We start from the raw sequence: 15,603 nt of genomic DNA, 5'->3' as shown, positions 1-15,603 counted from the left end.
CAAATTTTAGGCCAAAAATTATATATAAAATGATCGGTCGCAAACATGGGTTTTCTTGGCTAGGACAAAAAATTGAGTGTGTATGTGATTAGACTCCGTAAGCTAATCAACACACCATATCTATCGGTATCGCATCTAAAATTATTCCTTCATTGCACATATGTAAAAGGGATGATGCTTCATAAACGAGTCTTAGATGGCTTCAAAGATGATTCCAAGGGGATACGAACCTTATGTTAGGCATCGATCCATAATTTTGCTTCTTACCTAAACTTCTATAAAAAAAGAAAGGTAGGCCTTGAACTGGTGATATATTTTAATTTCTGTGGATTTTCTAACATAAGTAGGTGTATGAGAAAAATAAAATCTTAGGTTGATTTGTGGGGTTACTAGTATTGTGGTCTCACATACAACAAAAATAGTAGACAAATTCAAGTCATGTTTAAAATAATAATTAATTCAAATTATTTATGGTGAATTGGAAAACGTTTTTTAAATTTTTATATAAATAAACTCAAAATCTTTAGAGTTTGGTTTCTGCTATGTATAGCTTTTCAAAAGTTATTTAACTTGTGCTCGTGATGGATTCTCAAATATAAATAGCATTAAATTATTTTTGGCAAACATCACATGGAGTTGCACAAAACTGATCAATATGTTTATCCTTTGTCTCACATGTTCTCTCATTCATTAGTTGTATGAGGCGGTAAGGACAACATCATCCTCAAGGCCGGAAAAAACTCAAAAACATTCCCAACAACTTAATTCCACATACAGTATATGCACCATTAAATTGGTGTTAGATGCAACAATTTTATTTTTGCAACCAGATTTTTAACCACTTTAAAAACACTCACTAGAGAAGAAATATATATAAGATATTAAGTAAACACATGATAACTTTGAAGTCTTTCTATGCCATCTCACTCGACTGATATTAGAGTTAAATATATTTATTCTAAGCATGTTTTAAATAATTTGATTGCCTAGAATTTATAGCCAAACAATATGAAATGTACTTGAATCTTACGTTTTTTTTTTAATAATCACTTGACATATTAATTCCAAATCATTGACTTCTAATACAAATATACAAAGCCATTATGCATACAGCGCGATGTGCTTCACCGATCTCCATGAATTAATGGATTTTGTGACATACGATTTGTTGTCAACAAAAAGAAACAAGTTCCTCTTTCTTTTTTTTCATTGTTTCAAAACAAATCGAGTGAAAATTTATGTGATAAATGTGCTTACACGTATGACATAACAAAGCATTTTCTTAATTAAGTTTTCTTCATATAACATTTTAGAATATTTCTATGAACAAATATCTGTACAAAAAAAAAGGCACGCGAGGAACCCAAAGCGGAACAGCGATAGCCAATAAGTAGCATCTGCGATTAGGGATGATGAGCACAGAGAACAAAAAAAAGTTAACGTTGCAAAAATGATTTTTTTTAAAAAGAGAAAAATTAATTAGTGTTAAATTCTCAAAATATTATTATTAGTAATATTTTTTACGTAGAAAAAAATATCGAAAAAAGTGAATCAATCCTTCCCCCAAGAAACAAAAAAAAAAACTTACTTTTTTTTGCCAAAACTCAAAAATCTCTTTACAAAAATTGCAACCTCTTCTTCATCGTCTCATCTTCTTCGTCTTCTTCATTATTAACCCTAAATCTAGCCGCAACTACCTCTCTCTCTAGGTCTCTTTCTCTATCTCCCTCTGTTTACTCCCACAGCTCTAAAAGCGTTTTCGAATCGTCACACCTGGAGAAGGAAGCTAATCACTTTCTCATTTTGGAACTTTGAGGAGAGATCTGAAAGTTTTTTTTTTTTGTTGTTGTTCTGGATCGTTCCTGTTCCACTCTCTTCATCTTCCGATCATCGTTATTTTCGAAGCTCTCTACAAACAAAATCGATTTTTTTTCTGGTAAACATCCTTTTGACATCTCGATTCGATTTCTATGTTGTTGAGCTGAGACTTTCTTGCTACATTTTGTTATCACTATGCGAAAGATCGTGATTTTTGACGATGATTGAACATGTTTCTATTAAAGTGACTATGCAAATGTTTATACTTTTCAACTTTTTGTGAATCTATCTTATTACTTTTGCTTTCGATTTGTATATGTGTGAAAATGAAAATCAATAGAAGCTTGTGTTGATCGATCTATGGAGGTAGTTAGCTTTTTTGTTGATTTTGTTGGTCTATTGGCGTTGTTGTTTTCCATTAGGGAGCTTATAGATTATTGATTAATATGATATTGTGGAGCCACGAGTATCATTGATAAGATATAAATTTGGCCAAAAATGCTTTTGATTGAAATATGCAACACCATTAAGAGTGTTTTTGTGAAAAAGGAATGCTCGTACTGCAAGCTATGGTTTCTTCTATTGTATGACATTGCCATTACTTGCTATCTCTATTGATTCATTTTAAGCACTTTCCTGATAAAGAATCTGTTTTATCCGGTTGATTGCTCTTATTTGTCTGTTACTGCTCAAACCTTACACTATACTCCCAATGTTTCTATGCCACAGGTTAATCTAAAGAGGTGACCGAAAGAAGAAAACTTTTACGTTTTGCATGGAGTAAGAATGCCAGAGTTAAGAAGTGGAGCAAGGAGATCGAGACGCCTTGACGAGCAGCCTAACCCTCCGCTAGTTGAACAAGCAGAAAATATCGTACTTCCTCCTCAGACTGCAACAAGGAGAAGAGGTGGTGGTAGAGGAAGGGGGAATGCTGCTTTAGCTAAAGGTGCGGCACCTCCAAGACCAACTGCTGCCGGTAGGGGCAGGGGTATCAGGTTGACAGACTTAGAGCCAGAACCTTGTGAGGTTCGTCCAGCTGCAGGTGCTATAGGGGCCACTGAACCTGCCTTAAATCGAGTTGAAGGGGTAGCTGATAAGGATATTGCTGCGGAAGGCGGTAGCGCAGAGAAAGTAGTAGGCATGGAAGAAGATTCCAGCATGGGTCCAGTCCCTGAGAGGGTAATTTCTGTTAACCTTATGAAATTAGTCACCGGATTTTGTGCATGGTTATATCCATGCAAAACTCTAGAATTAGGTTAAAGAAGGTGCTCCGTTTTGGAGTTCAACATATTCTTTTAACATCATCTTGGAACAGTCATTTGTTGAAATGTGGTTTGCGAGGCCATGCCAATGGGTTTAAGCCTTGCACTAGCTTTTTGTTCTCCTTTGAGAGAGATATTCACTATGATTTCGTTTTCTGTATAGGTACAAGTTGGAAATTCTCCTGTTTATAAGACGGAGAGGAAACTTGGTAAAGGTGGCTTTGGTCAAGTTTATGTTGGCAGAAGGGTGAGTGGTGGCAGTGATAGGATTGGAGCAGATGCAATTGAGGTATTAGAAACTAAAAAGCTTGGCAAAAATCATGGGGGTTAGTTCAAAAGAGTTAAATTTTTGAAGAGTTAATTCTTTTCCATTTCAGGTAGCTCTAAAACTTGAACATCGCAATAGTAAAGGCTGTAACTTTGGCCCACCTTACGAGTGGCAAGTGTACAAGTAAGTTTGGCCTGTTTCTTTTCTAAATCTCCTGCCCTGTTTCTCTATTTCCTTATTGGTCATTACTTATGTGTTCTTTTATTTTTTTATGCTGTAAAGTACGCTCAATAGCTGTTATGGAATTCCTGCTGTACATCATAAGGGTCGTCAAGGAGATTTTTACATTCTGGTAAGCTTTTCGTATGAGCCTAGTCACACATTGAGATGAATCAGGTATCTTTAATGAAGAAACATTTATAATTATTTCAGGTCATGGACATGCTTGGGCCTAGCCTTTGGGATGTTTGGAATTCTTTGGCTCAATCGTAAGTACTTTTATCATTCTATATTTTCTTACCAACCATGCTCATGCAGATATGCTAAATTTATTATTTTTCTATTTGGTAGGATGTCTCCAAACATGGTAGCATGCATTGCAGTGGAGGCGATATCTATTCTTGAAAAACTGCATATGAAGGGGTTAGTGCGAATTTTTGTTGTCGCCAATAAATCCATCTATTTCGAACAAAAATATTTACATTTGCACCAAAAAATTACGCCATTGCTGAGCTGACTGTCATGCATTGTTCATTCCCTACATCAAACAAGGTTTGTGCATGGAGATGTGAAACCAGAAAACTTTTTGCTTGGTCAGCCTGGAACAGCAGACGAGAAGAAACTATACCTTATCGATCTTGGTCTAGGTGAGTATCTGTTAAATATTTACAATCGTTTTATTTTTCAAAATCTTAACATATATCATCTATTTCAGCATCAAGATGGAAAGATTCACACTCTGGCCAGCATGTTGAATATGATCAAAGGCCAGATGTATTTAGGTATTTTGATTGGTGTATGTTATCTTTCCTACTATTGTTGGTATATATATTTTGCTCACATCTTTGTTACGCTTCATATGCAGAGGAACAATAAGGTATGCAAGTTGCCATGCACATCTTGGTCGTACAGGAAGTCGGAGGGATGATCTGGAGTCATTGGCTTATACATTAATATTTCTGATGCGGGGAAGGTTGCCATGGCAAGGATACCAGGTGAGTTATTTATCTATCTACTCACAATCTAGAACCTTGTAAGTTTCAGTTGTAGTCAATAATACATGGTTTTTGTTCACAGGGTGATAACAAGAGCTTTCTTGTTTGCAAGAAAAAGATGTCAACCTCTCCTGAATTGATGTGTTGTTTTTGTCCTCCCCCGTTTAAGCTGTTCCTCGAGGCAGTTACGAATATGAAGTTTGATGAGGAGCCCAACTATGCCAAGCTTATCTCGATTTTTGATACTCTTATCGAGCCATGTGCTATATCTAGACCAATTAGAATTGATGGGGCTCTAAAGGTGCTGACTTTGGTTCATATGTTTATTTTTCACTATTTATAAATAATACAATAAGTACTGATATTTTACTTTTGCATCAATAGGTTGGCCAAAAGCGAGGAAGATTGCTTATCAATTTGGAAGAGGATGAACAGCCAAGGAAGAAAATTAGAATCGGCAGTCCTGCCACACAGTGGATTTCAGTCTATAATGCACGCCGTCCTATGAAACAGAGGTAATTCTGACACATTTGAATGTTTTGCTCATCTCATTTCGGGAGTATAAAAGGTTTGAACCCTCACTAATCAAATTTTTCTTTCTAGCTGACCAGTCACTCTTTATTCCTGGCATAACATATGGTTTAAGGCTTTGCATTTATTTTGGCTTTAGTTATTACCTATTTGGGTTAGATGAATAAGTTGGGATGAGGAAGAATACTGACTTATATCCTAATGTATTGTTAGAAATATTTGTTTATTTTGGTACTTTACATTTCTTTGCATAACGGGTCAATCTTTATTGCTCTTGTAGATATCATTACAACGTTGCAGACTTAAGACTTGCACAGCATGTTGAGAAAGGTAATGAGGATGGCCTTTTCATAAGCTGTGTAGCATCATCAGCTAATCTCTGGGCCATCATCATGGATGCTGGGACTGGTTTCAGTTCTCAAGTTTATGAACTGTCCTCAGTCTTCCTGCACAAGGTAAAACAGCTGAAGCATTAGGATCCATCTATCTGTCATACCTATTCTCTGACTGTAGCAGCTCACCATTTGTTTCTGGATTCTTTGCAGGACTGGATCATGGAACAATGGGAAAAGAACTACTATATCAGTTCCATAGCTGGTGCAAATAATGGAAGCTCGTTGGTTGTTATGGCTAAAGGTCGGTAGTCACGTCTCATGATAACTTTGCCAATGAACTTATTGATTCATAAAGCATGAAAGCCGTTTTACTTATTCCACTTCATGTAATGCGATAGGAACTCCTTATACCCAGCAATCTTACAAAGTCAGCGACTCATTTCCATTCAAGTGGATAAATAAAAAGTGGAAAGAAGGTTTTCATGTAACATCCATGACCACCGCTGGGAGTCGTTGGGGTGTAGTAATGTCCAGGAACTCAGGCTACTCTGAACAGGTTCCGATCTCTTTACCTGAGGCATTTCAACTTTTCTTTGTTTCCTTTTTGAGCACTATAATGTATTAACGAGGTTTATGTGGTGTATATTATAGGTGGTGGAGCTTGACTTCTTGTACCCAAGTGAAGGAATACATCGAAGGTGGGAAAGTGGATACAGGATAACATCAATGGCTGCAACAGCTGATCAAGCAGCTCTTATATTGAGTATACCTAAACGAAAAATAACCGATGAAACCCAAGAGACTCTCCGGACTTCTGCCTTCCCAAGTACCCATGTCAAGGTGTGTTCTTAGGAAACAAATGAAGCATGTTGGCTACATGAAACTACAAAATTCGGATTCTTCTCCATTTGTTCTATGTACTGACTTGGACCTGCATTTTCTATTTCAGGAGAAATGGGCGAAAAATCTGTACATTGCATCAATATGCTATGGTCGGACAGTTTGCTGATGAAACATGGAGTATACTGTTTCAACCTCTCTCACTCTCTCTCTAGGGTTTTAGGGACGATCTCTCTCTAGAAGCCTGACAACGTGTAGCCTTCGGTTTCAGTACAATCCAAAGGTAAACCTTAACCAGGAGCCAACCTATGTGACTGTGTAATGAAATGAAATTTGTCTCTATGTATGTAGTAAGTACAAGATAAAAGGAAAAAAAAAAAATTGAGTAGAAGAGACGAAATCATTATTACTAGAAATGATGAAGAGCTGCAACAAGATTATGCAGTTTCTGGCTTATTTGGCTTTGTACCTGATTTGAGTACAGAATCAGGAGGAAGCAACATGTTTGTTATAATGAACATATAATTCTAAGAAGGCTTTCATCTTTTGGTCTCAAGTTTTTTGCTTCCAGTTTTGGATTTTAACATTGCAATTATGTTAAGATATGATATAAATAACAATCTTAATAGAAGTCAGATATTTCAAACTCAAAGCATCGTTTTCAATTAGTCTTGAGCAGCTCCAAATCTTATAAACAAATGCTCAGTCAACGTACTAGTCAACATTATGAAATTTCAACTAACAGCCTTCAAAAAGATTACACAACAATCACTGACAATAACACAATCACTGACAATAATTGTGAAACTAACATGGATTTATTTTTAAAATTTTATTTATTTAAAGTCTTGGATCATCATCATCACCGGAACTCACAGAGTCTCTCACAAGGAAAGAATTAGAGAGGAATCTACACCAGACCAGGTAAAAAAAATTCAATACATTCGTTTTCCAGAAGTTTGGATCATCATCGTCATCGAGAAATACAGAGAGTTTTGATTTTTTTTCTCACAAGGAAAGAATTAGAAGAAGCGAGAGAGAGTATCTATTTATTTTATATAAGCAAAGAGGTTCAAAAGAAAAAGGAAATTGCTAAATCACAATTAACGGTCACATAAAGATTTCCTTTTTTCTGTAATGGGTTTAGACATTTCACACAACAACCTCTTTGGCAAATTTTACAAGCCCAGCTAGCTAAAAACAAGCTTACTAGTAGAAATTCATGAAAGTCCTCAGCTAGATAGATTCAACGATCCAAACATTTACGTGAACAACAACGAACTCTGTGGAATGCAAATACAAGTATCATGTTCTACACCACAGACCGAGCAACCAAGAAGAAGTAATTCTGGAGCAATGTTTTCATGGAATGTTTCAGTCATAGGTTGTCCTTGTGGATTACTTATGGCTGTGTTTGTTATAATGAATATGTGATTGGCTATTTCAGTGATTCATCACCACCAAGACCATCCCCCAGAAACAGAGGATTCAAGAAATATTTAAAACTAAAAACAGTTAATTAATCTTCTACAAAAGCACAATCTTCACTTTGGTTACTTGAGAAGAAAGAATCAAACAGTACTTTAAACTTTTATAAAGGAACGGAGATAAAACGGTTTGGTTAAATGTTAGACTAATTCCCGGTTCAACTAAACCTAATACGGTTACAGATTTAGGATAATACCCAATCAAAACCCTAATCAAACACTCGAGACCGAAGAGACAGAGAGGACGAAGGTCTCTGTGGAATCCATTAGAGAAGTAGAAAAAATGAGACCACCGATTAGCAGCGGAAGAATTGGTGATGGCGGACTTGATTCATGCCCTGAGAAGAAGTAATTCTGGATGAATTAGTATTAGTTATTATATAGAGTCATCGTTGATGAAATTTTCAAAGGTTTTTCTTATGTTTTCATTACGCAGAGAGGAAGAGAAAGACTCAACAAGTAGACTTTGTTCGGATTTGAGTGATTTACGAATAGAAAGAATCGGAAGTACTCCTGCGTTCCAATGGATTTCAGTCTATACCAAACGTCCTCCTATGAAACAGAGGTTCGAATGAATGTTTTGCTCCATCATTCTTTTCTTGAGTATCAAGGTTTGAAATTTTTTAGGTTTGCGTTTGTTGCTCTTGTAGATTTCACCACAACATTGCAAATTCAAGGTTGTCGCATCATGCAGAAAAAGGTAAAAGGGATGGCCTTTTCATAAGCTGTGTAGCATCAGAAGCTAATCTCTGGGCCTTAGTCATGGATGCTGGAACTGGTTTCACTTCTCAAGTTTATAAATTTTCTTCTACCTTCCTCCCCAAGGTATTACCATCATGTCCACTATGTATGCTCTGACTATATATATAGTAGCAGCTCACCACTTTTTTTTTTTTTTTTATGGATTCTTGGCAGGACTGGATTATGAAACAATGGGAGAAGAACTACTATATCAGTTCCATAGCTGGTGCAAATAATGGGAGCTCATTGGTCGTTATGTCAAAAGGTTGGTACTTATTTGATTCATTGTGTCATCATCAAGCCGGGTTTTTACTTAAAATTCAACTTCATGTAATGTTATAGGAACTCGTTATATCCAGCAATCATACAAAACCGGTGACTCAATTCCATTAAAGTGGATGGATAAAAAGTGGAAAGAAGGTTTTCATGTAACATCCATGACCACGGGTGGGAGCCGTTGGGGTGTAGTAATGTCCAGGAACTCAGGCTTCTCTGAACAGGTTCAGACTTTTACTACCTATTTCTTCTTTGCCCTAGAGTCTAGACTATAATATATTGATGATGTTTATATACTATAGGTGATGGAGGTTGACTTTTTGAACCCAAGTGAAGATATAAATCGAAGGTTGGAAAGTGGATACATGATAACATCAATGGCTGCAACAGCTGATCAAGCAGCTCTTATATTGAGTATACCTAGACGTAAAATAACCGATGAAATCCAAGAGACTTTACGCACTTCTTCCTTCCCTAGCTCCTATGTCAAGGTGTGTTCTTAGGATTTCAAACATGAAACTTATAAATTTTTTGATCCTTCTCCATTTTATTGTTTTCTATTGTACTGACTTTTGTTTTCAGGACAAATGGGGGAAAAATATGTTCATAACATCAATATGTTATGGTCGGACAGTTTGATAATGAAACATGGAGCATATTCTTGTATCTGTTGCGGTAATGTATGAGGTTAGCTGGATATTTCAGATATTCAATGCGTAAACAGAGTTGTCACCTAGTCAATGAAATGAGGTCATGAAGAGAAACAGATACATCTTTAGTATTTACATGTTTACAGTAGAAAAACAAAAAAATTATCTGTTTCTTGTAAGAACATGGATAATCGTACTATTATGAGTGTTGCAAGCTTCATATACTTTCTCATAACGGCACCACATGTCTTACCACAACTTGATGCCATGTACTCGCGGCTCAGAGCATGATACATTTAACCAAATTATTCTTCCTCTCTGGTTTCGTGACGCCTTTACTTGCTGATACAGCACTGTGGAGAATCCAACGAGTTTCTCTGTTTTTGACTCTCCACTTCTCATTGCTCAATGACATTTGTTTGACCTTCCTTGAAAGTAGTCCTCTCACATTGGTCTCTTTTTGCCCTATCTTTCTAGGAATAATTCTGTTTTCTTACTCTTCTCTGCTTCTTCTACTTCTGCTTCGACAACATCTTTCGTCTTTGAATGAGTTCTTGACAGTATCCTGCAACAAATTTATATCATCAGACTGGGTTCTTTGCTTCAAGACTTGTTGTTCCTTTCTTTCCCATGATATTTAATTTGTAATGAAAAAAAACAAATTATTATTTACTATTTGAATTCTCACTATATTGGGCTAAGATGATATATATGAGGCCCATTAGTTTTAATGTTACACCCACGGCCCGGTTTGCGTATAAACAGTCATGATCAGATCTAGACCGTCCAAAATAGGGATCTCAAAAACAACAAATTTCAAGAAGCACTTGTAACGGTCAGAGATGGAGAACCGATTTGGTTCAATGTTAGATAGATATCTGGTTCAACTAACCAAACCCGGTCGAACGATTACAGAAAAACCCTAAATACCCAGAGTCTTCTACCATTTGAGCGTCGTCGCTCTCAATTAAACCCTAAAACCCTCCTCAGAAGAGAGGCAGAGAGAAAAAAAACGCAGTCTTTGCGGAATCTGTGAAAGGAGAAAAGATGAGACCACCAATGAGAGGCGGCGGGGGTTTCCGTGGAAGGGGAGGACGAGACGGTGGTGGTGGCGGTAGGTTCGGTGGAGGAGGCGGTAGATTCGGTGGAGGAGGAGGACGCTTTGGTGGTGGAGGCGGTCGCTTTGGTGGTTTTAGAGACGAAGGTCCTCCTAGCGAAGTCGTGGGTTCGTTTCTTTACTTGACATAGCTTTTACTTGTTAATTGGTTTTTGAAAGCAACTATTAAAGATGTTCGATTTGTAGTCGGAGCTTTGAAATGAATGAGCTTGTTCCTGCTTGAATGTGTAGTTGTAATGGACAAGTTCTAAAGTTCATTTCTTTTTTTATCATTGATTTCTCATTGACGAATCGTATCATGCTACTTTTTTACCCTTGAGCTAGTTTACAAGTATGATGCTTTTGACGGGTTTGTGTGTCTTTTATTCCGAGTTTCAGCTTTGAGTTGAGTATATATGGTTTTTAATGCTAGTTGATGTATATACTTCCCTGACTGCTTTTCTTTTTGTTCGTTTGTGATGAGGTTTCTCTCTTTTGGTTTACAGAGGTTGCAACTTTCGTTCATGCTTGCGAGGGAGATGCTGTGACCAAACTCTCACAGGAGAAGATTCCTCATTTTAACGCTCCGATCTACCTAGAGAACAAGACTCAGATTGGGAAAGTAGATGAAATCTTTGGCCCAATTAATGAATCTGTAAGTTCTCTATTCTTCTTTCAGTTGTAAGCAAACTAGAGGTTTCTGACATTAATTCTGTTTTGATTCTTCTTCAGTTGTTTTCTATCAAAATGATGGAAGGTATTGTAGCCACCTCGTATTCTCCAGGAGATAAGTTCTTCATCGACCCTTACAAGCTTTTGCCACTCGCTCGATTCCTTCCTCAGCCAAAGTAAGCCCCACTTCTTAACACATCATTGGTCAATATATAAGTTTCTTTTCCTGAACTTGAAATAACATTAGTGAGCTCGTTTAACTTTAGCAATTAGCTTTTTCCTCTTAACAATCGAGACTTTAGATACACTATTAGTTGAGAGTTGTTAATTGTATCAAACTCCATCTAACTGCGTGTCTTTGTTCTTCCAGGGGTCAGTCAACGGGTGGACGTGGAGGTGCAGGTCGTGGAAGAGGTGATAGTAGAGGTCGTGGAAGAGGTGGATCATTTAGTAGAGGTAGAGGTGCTCCAAGAGGTGGTAGATTTCCACCACGCGGTGGCTCTCGTGGAAGCTTTAGAGGCCGAGGAAGATTTTAGGTTCTTCTCCTGCTTTATAAGCCTTATCCAAACTTGTACCCTTTGTTTTATGAATGACTATCGTTCTCCCGTATTCTCAATTTTCAAGACTTTGGTTTTATCTATGGAGTAAAAATATTTGCATCAAATTAGATTCGTTGATAGAAAATTTGAGAAGGTTAAACTGCAATTAGCACATAGTTTTTATTACTCTAGAATTGACTCAAATCACAAAGCAAATCAACAACATAGAAAGATTTTCTGAATTCTTGTTCTTTAGCTTCCCATGGGGGGGTATCAAGAACCCCAGCCTCTGATAGTGGTAGCTTGAGCGACACGATTAATACCGAGGGTGAAAGCTCCCATACGGAGATCACATGAGTGCGTCTGACACATTTCTTTCAAGTCTTTGAACCCGCGAGTCATGTAGGTCTTTAGCTCCCTATTCACCTTTTCCTCATCCCACATGAATCCTTGTATGTTCTTCACACAGATATAACACAAATCAGTGTTTTGATCGAGTGGCTTTAGATTCGATTAGGTCATACAGTCTTGATTTTCGAGTCTTACCTGAACCCACTCGAAGTAACTTACAGTGACTCCTCCTGAGTTTGCGTATATATCTGGGAGGATCATAACACCTTTCTTCTTCAAGATCTGCGGAGACAGATATTACAGAGTTTCTGTTACGCGAGTTTGAGAAGAAGAAAGAGCAAAAACAAAGTATCAGATTTTCGAATAACCTCGTCAGCCTCAGGATCAGTTGGGTGATTAGCACCTTCAATGATGAATTTGGCTTTTATTTCGTTTGCATTTTCCCTAAAACAGACCAAAGCCAGAGGTTTAGAGGAAATCATGATAGAGAATAGATTAATATTTTTGAGACAAGAAACTATAAAAGACCTGTTGATGACTCCCCCTAGAGCTGCAGGGACAAGAATATCACAATCTTCGACAAGAATCGAATCAGGATCGATTGAATCAGCACCATCAAACCCTTTGATTCCTCTGTTTTCTTCAGCATGCTCGAGCAAACTCAAGATGTCAATTCCATTATTGTTCTTGATTGCTCCTGTGACATCACTCACCGCCACAATCTTACCACCTTTGTCACTTATCAACTTCGCTGCCCAAGAACCCACATTTCCAAAGCCCTAAAACGCAGAGACAGTATGAGTACCCTGACACCGAAGTAATCTCTCTGACTAAACATTGTAACTTCTTTTACCTGGATGGCGAATCGCTGTCCAGATATGGTCTTTCCATGTTCGTTGAGTAAAGCTTCTGTTGCAAACAACACTCCTCTTCCTGTAGCAGCATCTCTCCCAAGAGATCCACCAAGATCCTGCTCAAAACATCATCCTCAAAAATCAAATCTCATTCAGTTTTAGATTAGTTGAACACATAAACCGAACCAACCTAAAACCGCGATTAGAACGGTCACTTACAATGGGTTTTCCAGTGACAACAGCAGGAGAATGTCCATGGAATTTTGAGTATTCATCAAGAATCCAAGCCATTGTCTGAAAATTTTCATCACTATATTTCAGACAAGAACAACACGTAAAATACAAGATGAAGACTTCAAGATCATGTTTTCGAAACCTGAGGACCGGTTCCCATATCAGGAGCTGGAACATCAGTATGAATCCCAATAAGATCGTGAATCTTCTGAGTGAAAACTCGAGTCAAACGTTCGAGCTCTGAGAGACTTAGCTCGCTCGGGTCACAACCGATTCCTCCTTTGGCTCCTCCATAAGGTATCTTAGCCACTGCTGTTTTCCATGTCATAAGTTGAGCCAAAGCGTTTACTTCATCCGGTTCAACCTGTCGATTACCGAAATCTGGTTTACTTCATGCCAATATTGAATTTGTTTTGGTTTGATGAAAAAAAAACAGAGTAAAACAAACCTCTGGATGATATCTGATTCCACCTTTCATGGGACCTCTTGCATTGTCGTGTTGAACTCTGAATCCAACAAAGGATGCTAGAGTTCCATCGTCTTTTGGTATGGTACATTCCACCTGCAATAGTTGGTTAGTTCCGTTCAAATGATCTTGAACCGGATCGGTTCTGCAGATCTGTTATAGATGGAAGAAGAAAACAGAGGAAAACATCGAACCTTGATCTCTCTGAAGGGAATGAGAAGACTTTTCTCGAGCTTTGAGTCTAAACCAAGAAGCCTAGAAGCAAGCTTGAAGTTTCTGTTGGTTGCTGCTAAAGCATTCATGGCTTTCTTCTCTCTTCTTTATTTTGGGTTTATTTGATCAGAGAGTCTGATATGAAGACAGTTGGAAAAATGTGAGTCTTGCTTATGTTATTGCAAGTTTATTTATATAGAGTGATACGTACACACTTCGTGTTATGGAATATGAGAATGAAAATTTTGTTATTTATATTTATAATAAAAGATAATTTATATAAGGAATATGAATAATCATATAAGATGATACCCATAATTGATCCTGATTTTGAGTATTCAGAATACTATGTGTCTGTTTAGCAAAGTTCTCACACAAAAAAAATATATAGATTATAGAAATAGCCCATGTCTTCACCATGTGTATAAACTAGATCAGAATAATGGAATATTCATTAATGAAAAGGAAATCCGTAGACTAATCAAGCAGAATAAATATATTCTTTTCATTACAAAAAGATCAGAATAAAAATAGGAAAAATCAAGATTTCACAAGATTATAAATATTACATGGATGAAAGAGATAGCTCGTAAAATTTATCTTATTGTGTCACACACTGTCATTTTATTCATTTTAAATCTAGATTAAAGGAAAAAATAACATTTCGTATTACCTAATTAGTACCCACCTAATAAGCAAGGACCAAGATATTGTTTTTCAGAATTTGTTTTTTTTTTTAAATAAGAAAATATGATACAATAATGATCTAGCAATAGCATGCATTGGACCGGATGACTATACTCGTGCATGAAAAATCATAGTCAAATTGTAATACGTTAATGTGGGACGATAATAATACTTTTTTTTTGTTTTATTATCTACGATTATATATATATTAATAATCATTTACATATTTGTGATATACGACCCGAAATGAATCTTGCATGTCATAAGATCTTTACGTGTTATTAACTTATTCAATTCTACTTGCCCCTACACATATAGGCATAGCGTATACACTTTTGTGAGAGGGTGACAAAAAAAAACGTATACACTTTAGTGAGCTAGTGGGAAAAAAACGTATAAACTTATCACACACATACAATATTCAGTTTTAATTGAAAAGATTCTACGGATATATGTTTTTTTAGATACTCAAATCAGAATCTTTTTGGAATTAGAGGAGGACACGAGAGGATGCAACAAATCAAGAAACATATAGAATTACAAGATTCCACCATGAAAGAATCTTTTTGGAAAAGAGATTCCCCATGATTTATGCTTCCACTAATATAATTGATTTATTGTGGATTTCCACCAAGATTTCTTTCTCTTTCAATTTCCAAAAGAAGATATCAATTTCGTAATAACAACATTGACCGTAAATAGTGTTTCCAAATTTGATCTCACCCTCTTTGGTCAAACCAATATATAGAAATAATACCCCAATAAAGAATCCGGTTCATGGTAGGCTTGGTAGCTAATGTCAAGGATTTAGTATTTTTAAAACGTTATGCATTAGCTTTCTATCACTTTTTAATACATGAAAAAAAAAAAAAAAAAAAAAACCAATTGGACTTTCTCCTAAAAGGCCATTCCCTAATAAACAACAAACTACGAAAAGCTAAACATGTATTTAAAATATTAAAGTGATAGAAAGCTAATGCATAACAATTAAATGAAGCAATTTTTTTATATTCTTTGGTCAAACCAATATATATACAGAAATAATACCCCATTAAAGAATACTGTTCAT

At 36.5% G+C, this 15,603-nt stretch overlaps 4 protein-coding genes and 1 long non-coding RNA gene across 6 annotated transcripts; 3 read left to right on the top strand and 2 right to left on the bottom strand.

Moving 5' to 3' along the window:
• The first annotated feature begins 1,430 nt into the window (after window positions 1-1,430).
• On the top strand, window positions 1,431-6,920 carry AT3G03940 (Protein kinase family protein). The gene is made up of 17 exons (NM_111265.4): window positions 1,431-1,936; window positions 2,548-2,997; window positions 3,244-3,369; window positions 3,458-3,531; window positions 3,631-3,700; window positions 3,781-3,836; window positions 3,919-3,990; window positions 4,120-4,214; window positions 4,283-4,349; window positions 4,433-4,562; window positions 4,645-4,863; window positions 4,947-5,077; window positions 5,374-5,548; window positions 5,639-5,729; window positions 5,827-5,984; window positions 6,080-6,268; window positions 6,378-6,920. Exons 2-17 carry the CDS (start codon window positions 2,605-2,607, stop codon window positions 6,435-6,437), a joined length of 2,106 nt encoding a protein of 701 aa, NP_187044.1. The 5' UTR covers window positions 1,431-1,936; window positions 2,548-2,604; the 3' UTR covers window positions 6,438-6,920.
• A 1,118-nt stretch (window positions 6,921-8,038) lies between these two features.
• On the top strand, window positions 8,039-9,539 carry AT3G03930 (kinase-like protein; the record flags this gene model as incomplete). Its single annotated transcript, NM_111264.2, has 7 exons — window positions 8,039-8,103; window positions 8,192-8,320; window positions 8,406-8,580; window positions 8,671-8,761; window positions 8,839-8,996; window positions 9,075-9,263; window positions 9,355-9,539. The coding sequence occupies 7 exons, from the start codon at window positions 8,039-8,041 to the stop codon at window positions 9,409-9,411; spliced, it is 864 nt and encodes a 287-aa protein (NP_187043.1). The 3' UTR covers window positions 9,412-9,539.
• A 736-nt stretch (window positions 9,540-10,275) lies between these two features.
• AT3G03920 (H/ACA ribonucleoprotein complex, subunit Gar1/Naf1 protein) lies at window positions 10,276-11,854 on the top strand. Its single transcript, NM_111263.4, has 4 exons — window positions 10,276-10,647; window positions 11,025-11,173; window positions 11,251-11,366; window positions 11,561-11,854. Exons 1-4 carry the CDS (start codon window positions 10,470-10,472, stop codon window positions 11,724-11,726), a joined length of 609 nt encoding a protein of 202 aa, NP_566217.1. The 5' UTR covers window positions 10,276-10,469; the 3' UTR covers window positions 11,727-11,854.
• Window positions 10,801-11,046, bottom strand: AT3G01375. The gene has a single exon (NR_140828.1). It is a non-coding gene; the product is annotated as an other RNA (long non-coding RNA).
• Window positions 11,831-14,069, bottom strand: GDH3 (glutamate dehydrogenase 3; the record flags this gene model as incomplete). 2 transcript variants are annotated; one of them, NM_111262.2, is made up of 9 exons in its annotated part: window positions 13,829-14,069; window positions 13,617-13,730; window positions 13,311-13,532; window positions 13,154-13,228; window positions 12,934-13,050; window positions 12,609-12,859; window positions 12,449-12,524; window positions 12,276-12,362; window positions 11,831-12,188 (listed from the first exon to the last, which is right to left on the bottom strand). In NM_111262.2, the coding sequence occupies exons 1-9, from the start codon at window positions 13,934-13,936 to the stop codon at window positions 12,003-12,005; spliced, it is 1,236 nt and encodes a 411-aa protein (NP_187041.1). In that variant the 5' UTR covers window positions 13,937-14,069. The 2 variants fall into 2 exon arrangements, with proteins under 2 accessions (NP_187041.1, NP_001326159.1); NM_001337494.1 differs by lacking the exon at window positions 11,831-12,188 and having other exon boundaries at window positions 12,243-12,362; window positions 13,829-14,008.
• Window positions 14,070-15,603: the final 1,534 nt, after the last annotated feature.

This window comes from Arabidopsis thaliana, chromosome 3 (genome assembly GCF_000001735.4).
Source record: "Arabidopsis thaliana chromosome 3, partial sequence".
Lineage (NCBI taxonomy): Eukaryota > Viridiplantae > Streptophyta > Magnoliopsida > Brassicales > Brassicaceae > Arabidopsis > Arabidopsis thaliana.
This window is presented reverse-complemented; position numbering and strand designations above follow the sequence as displayed.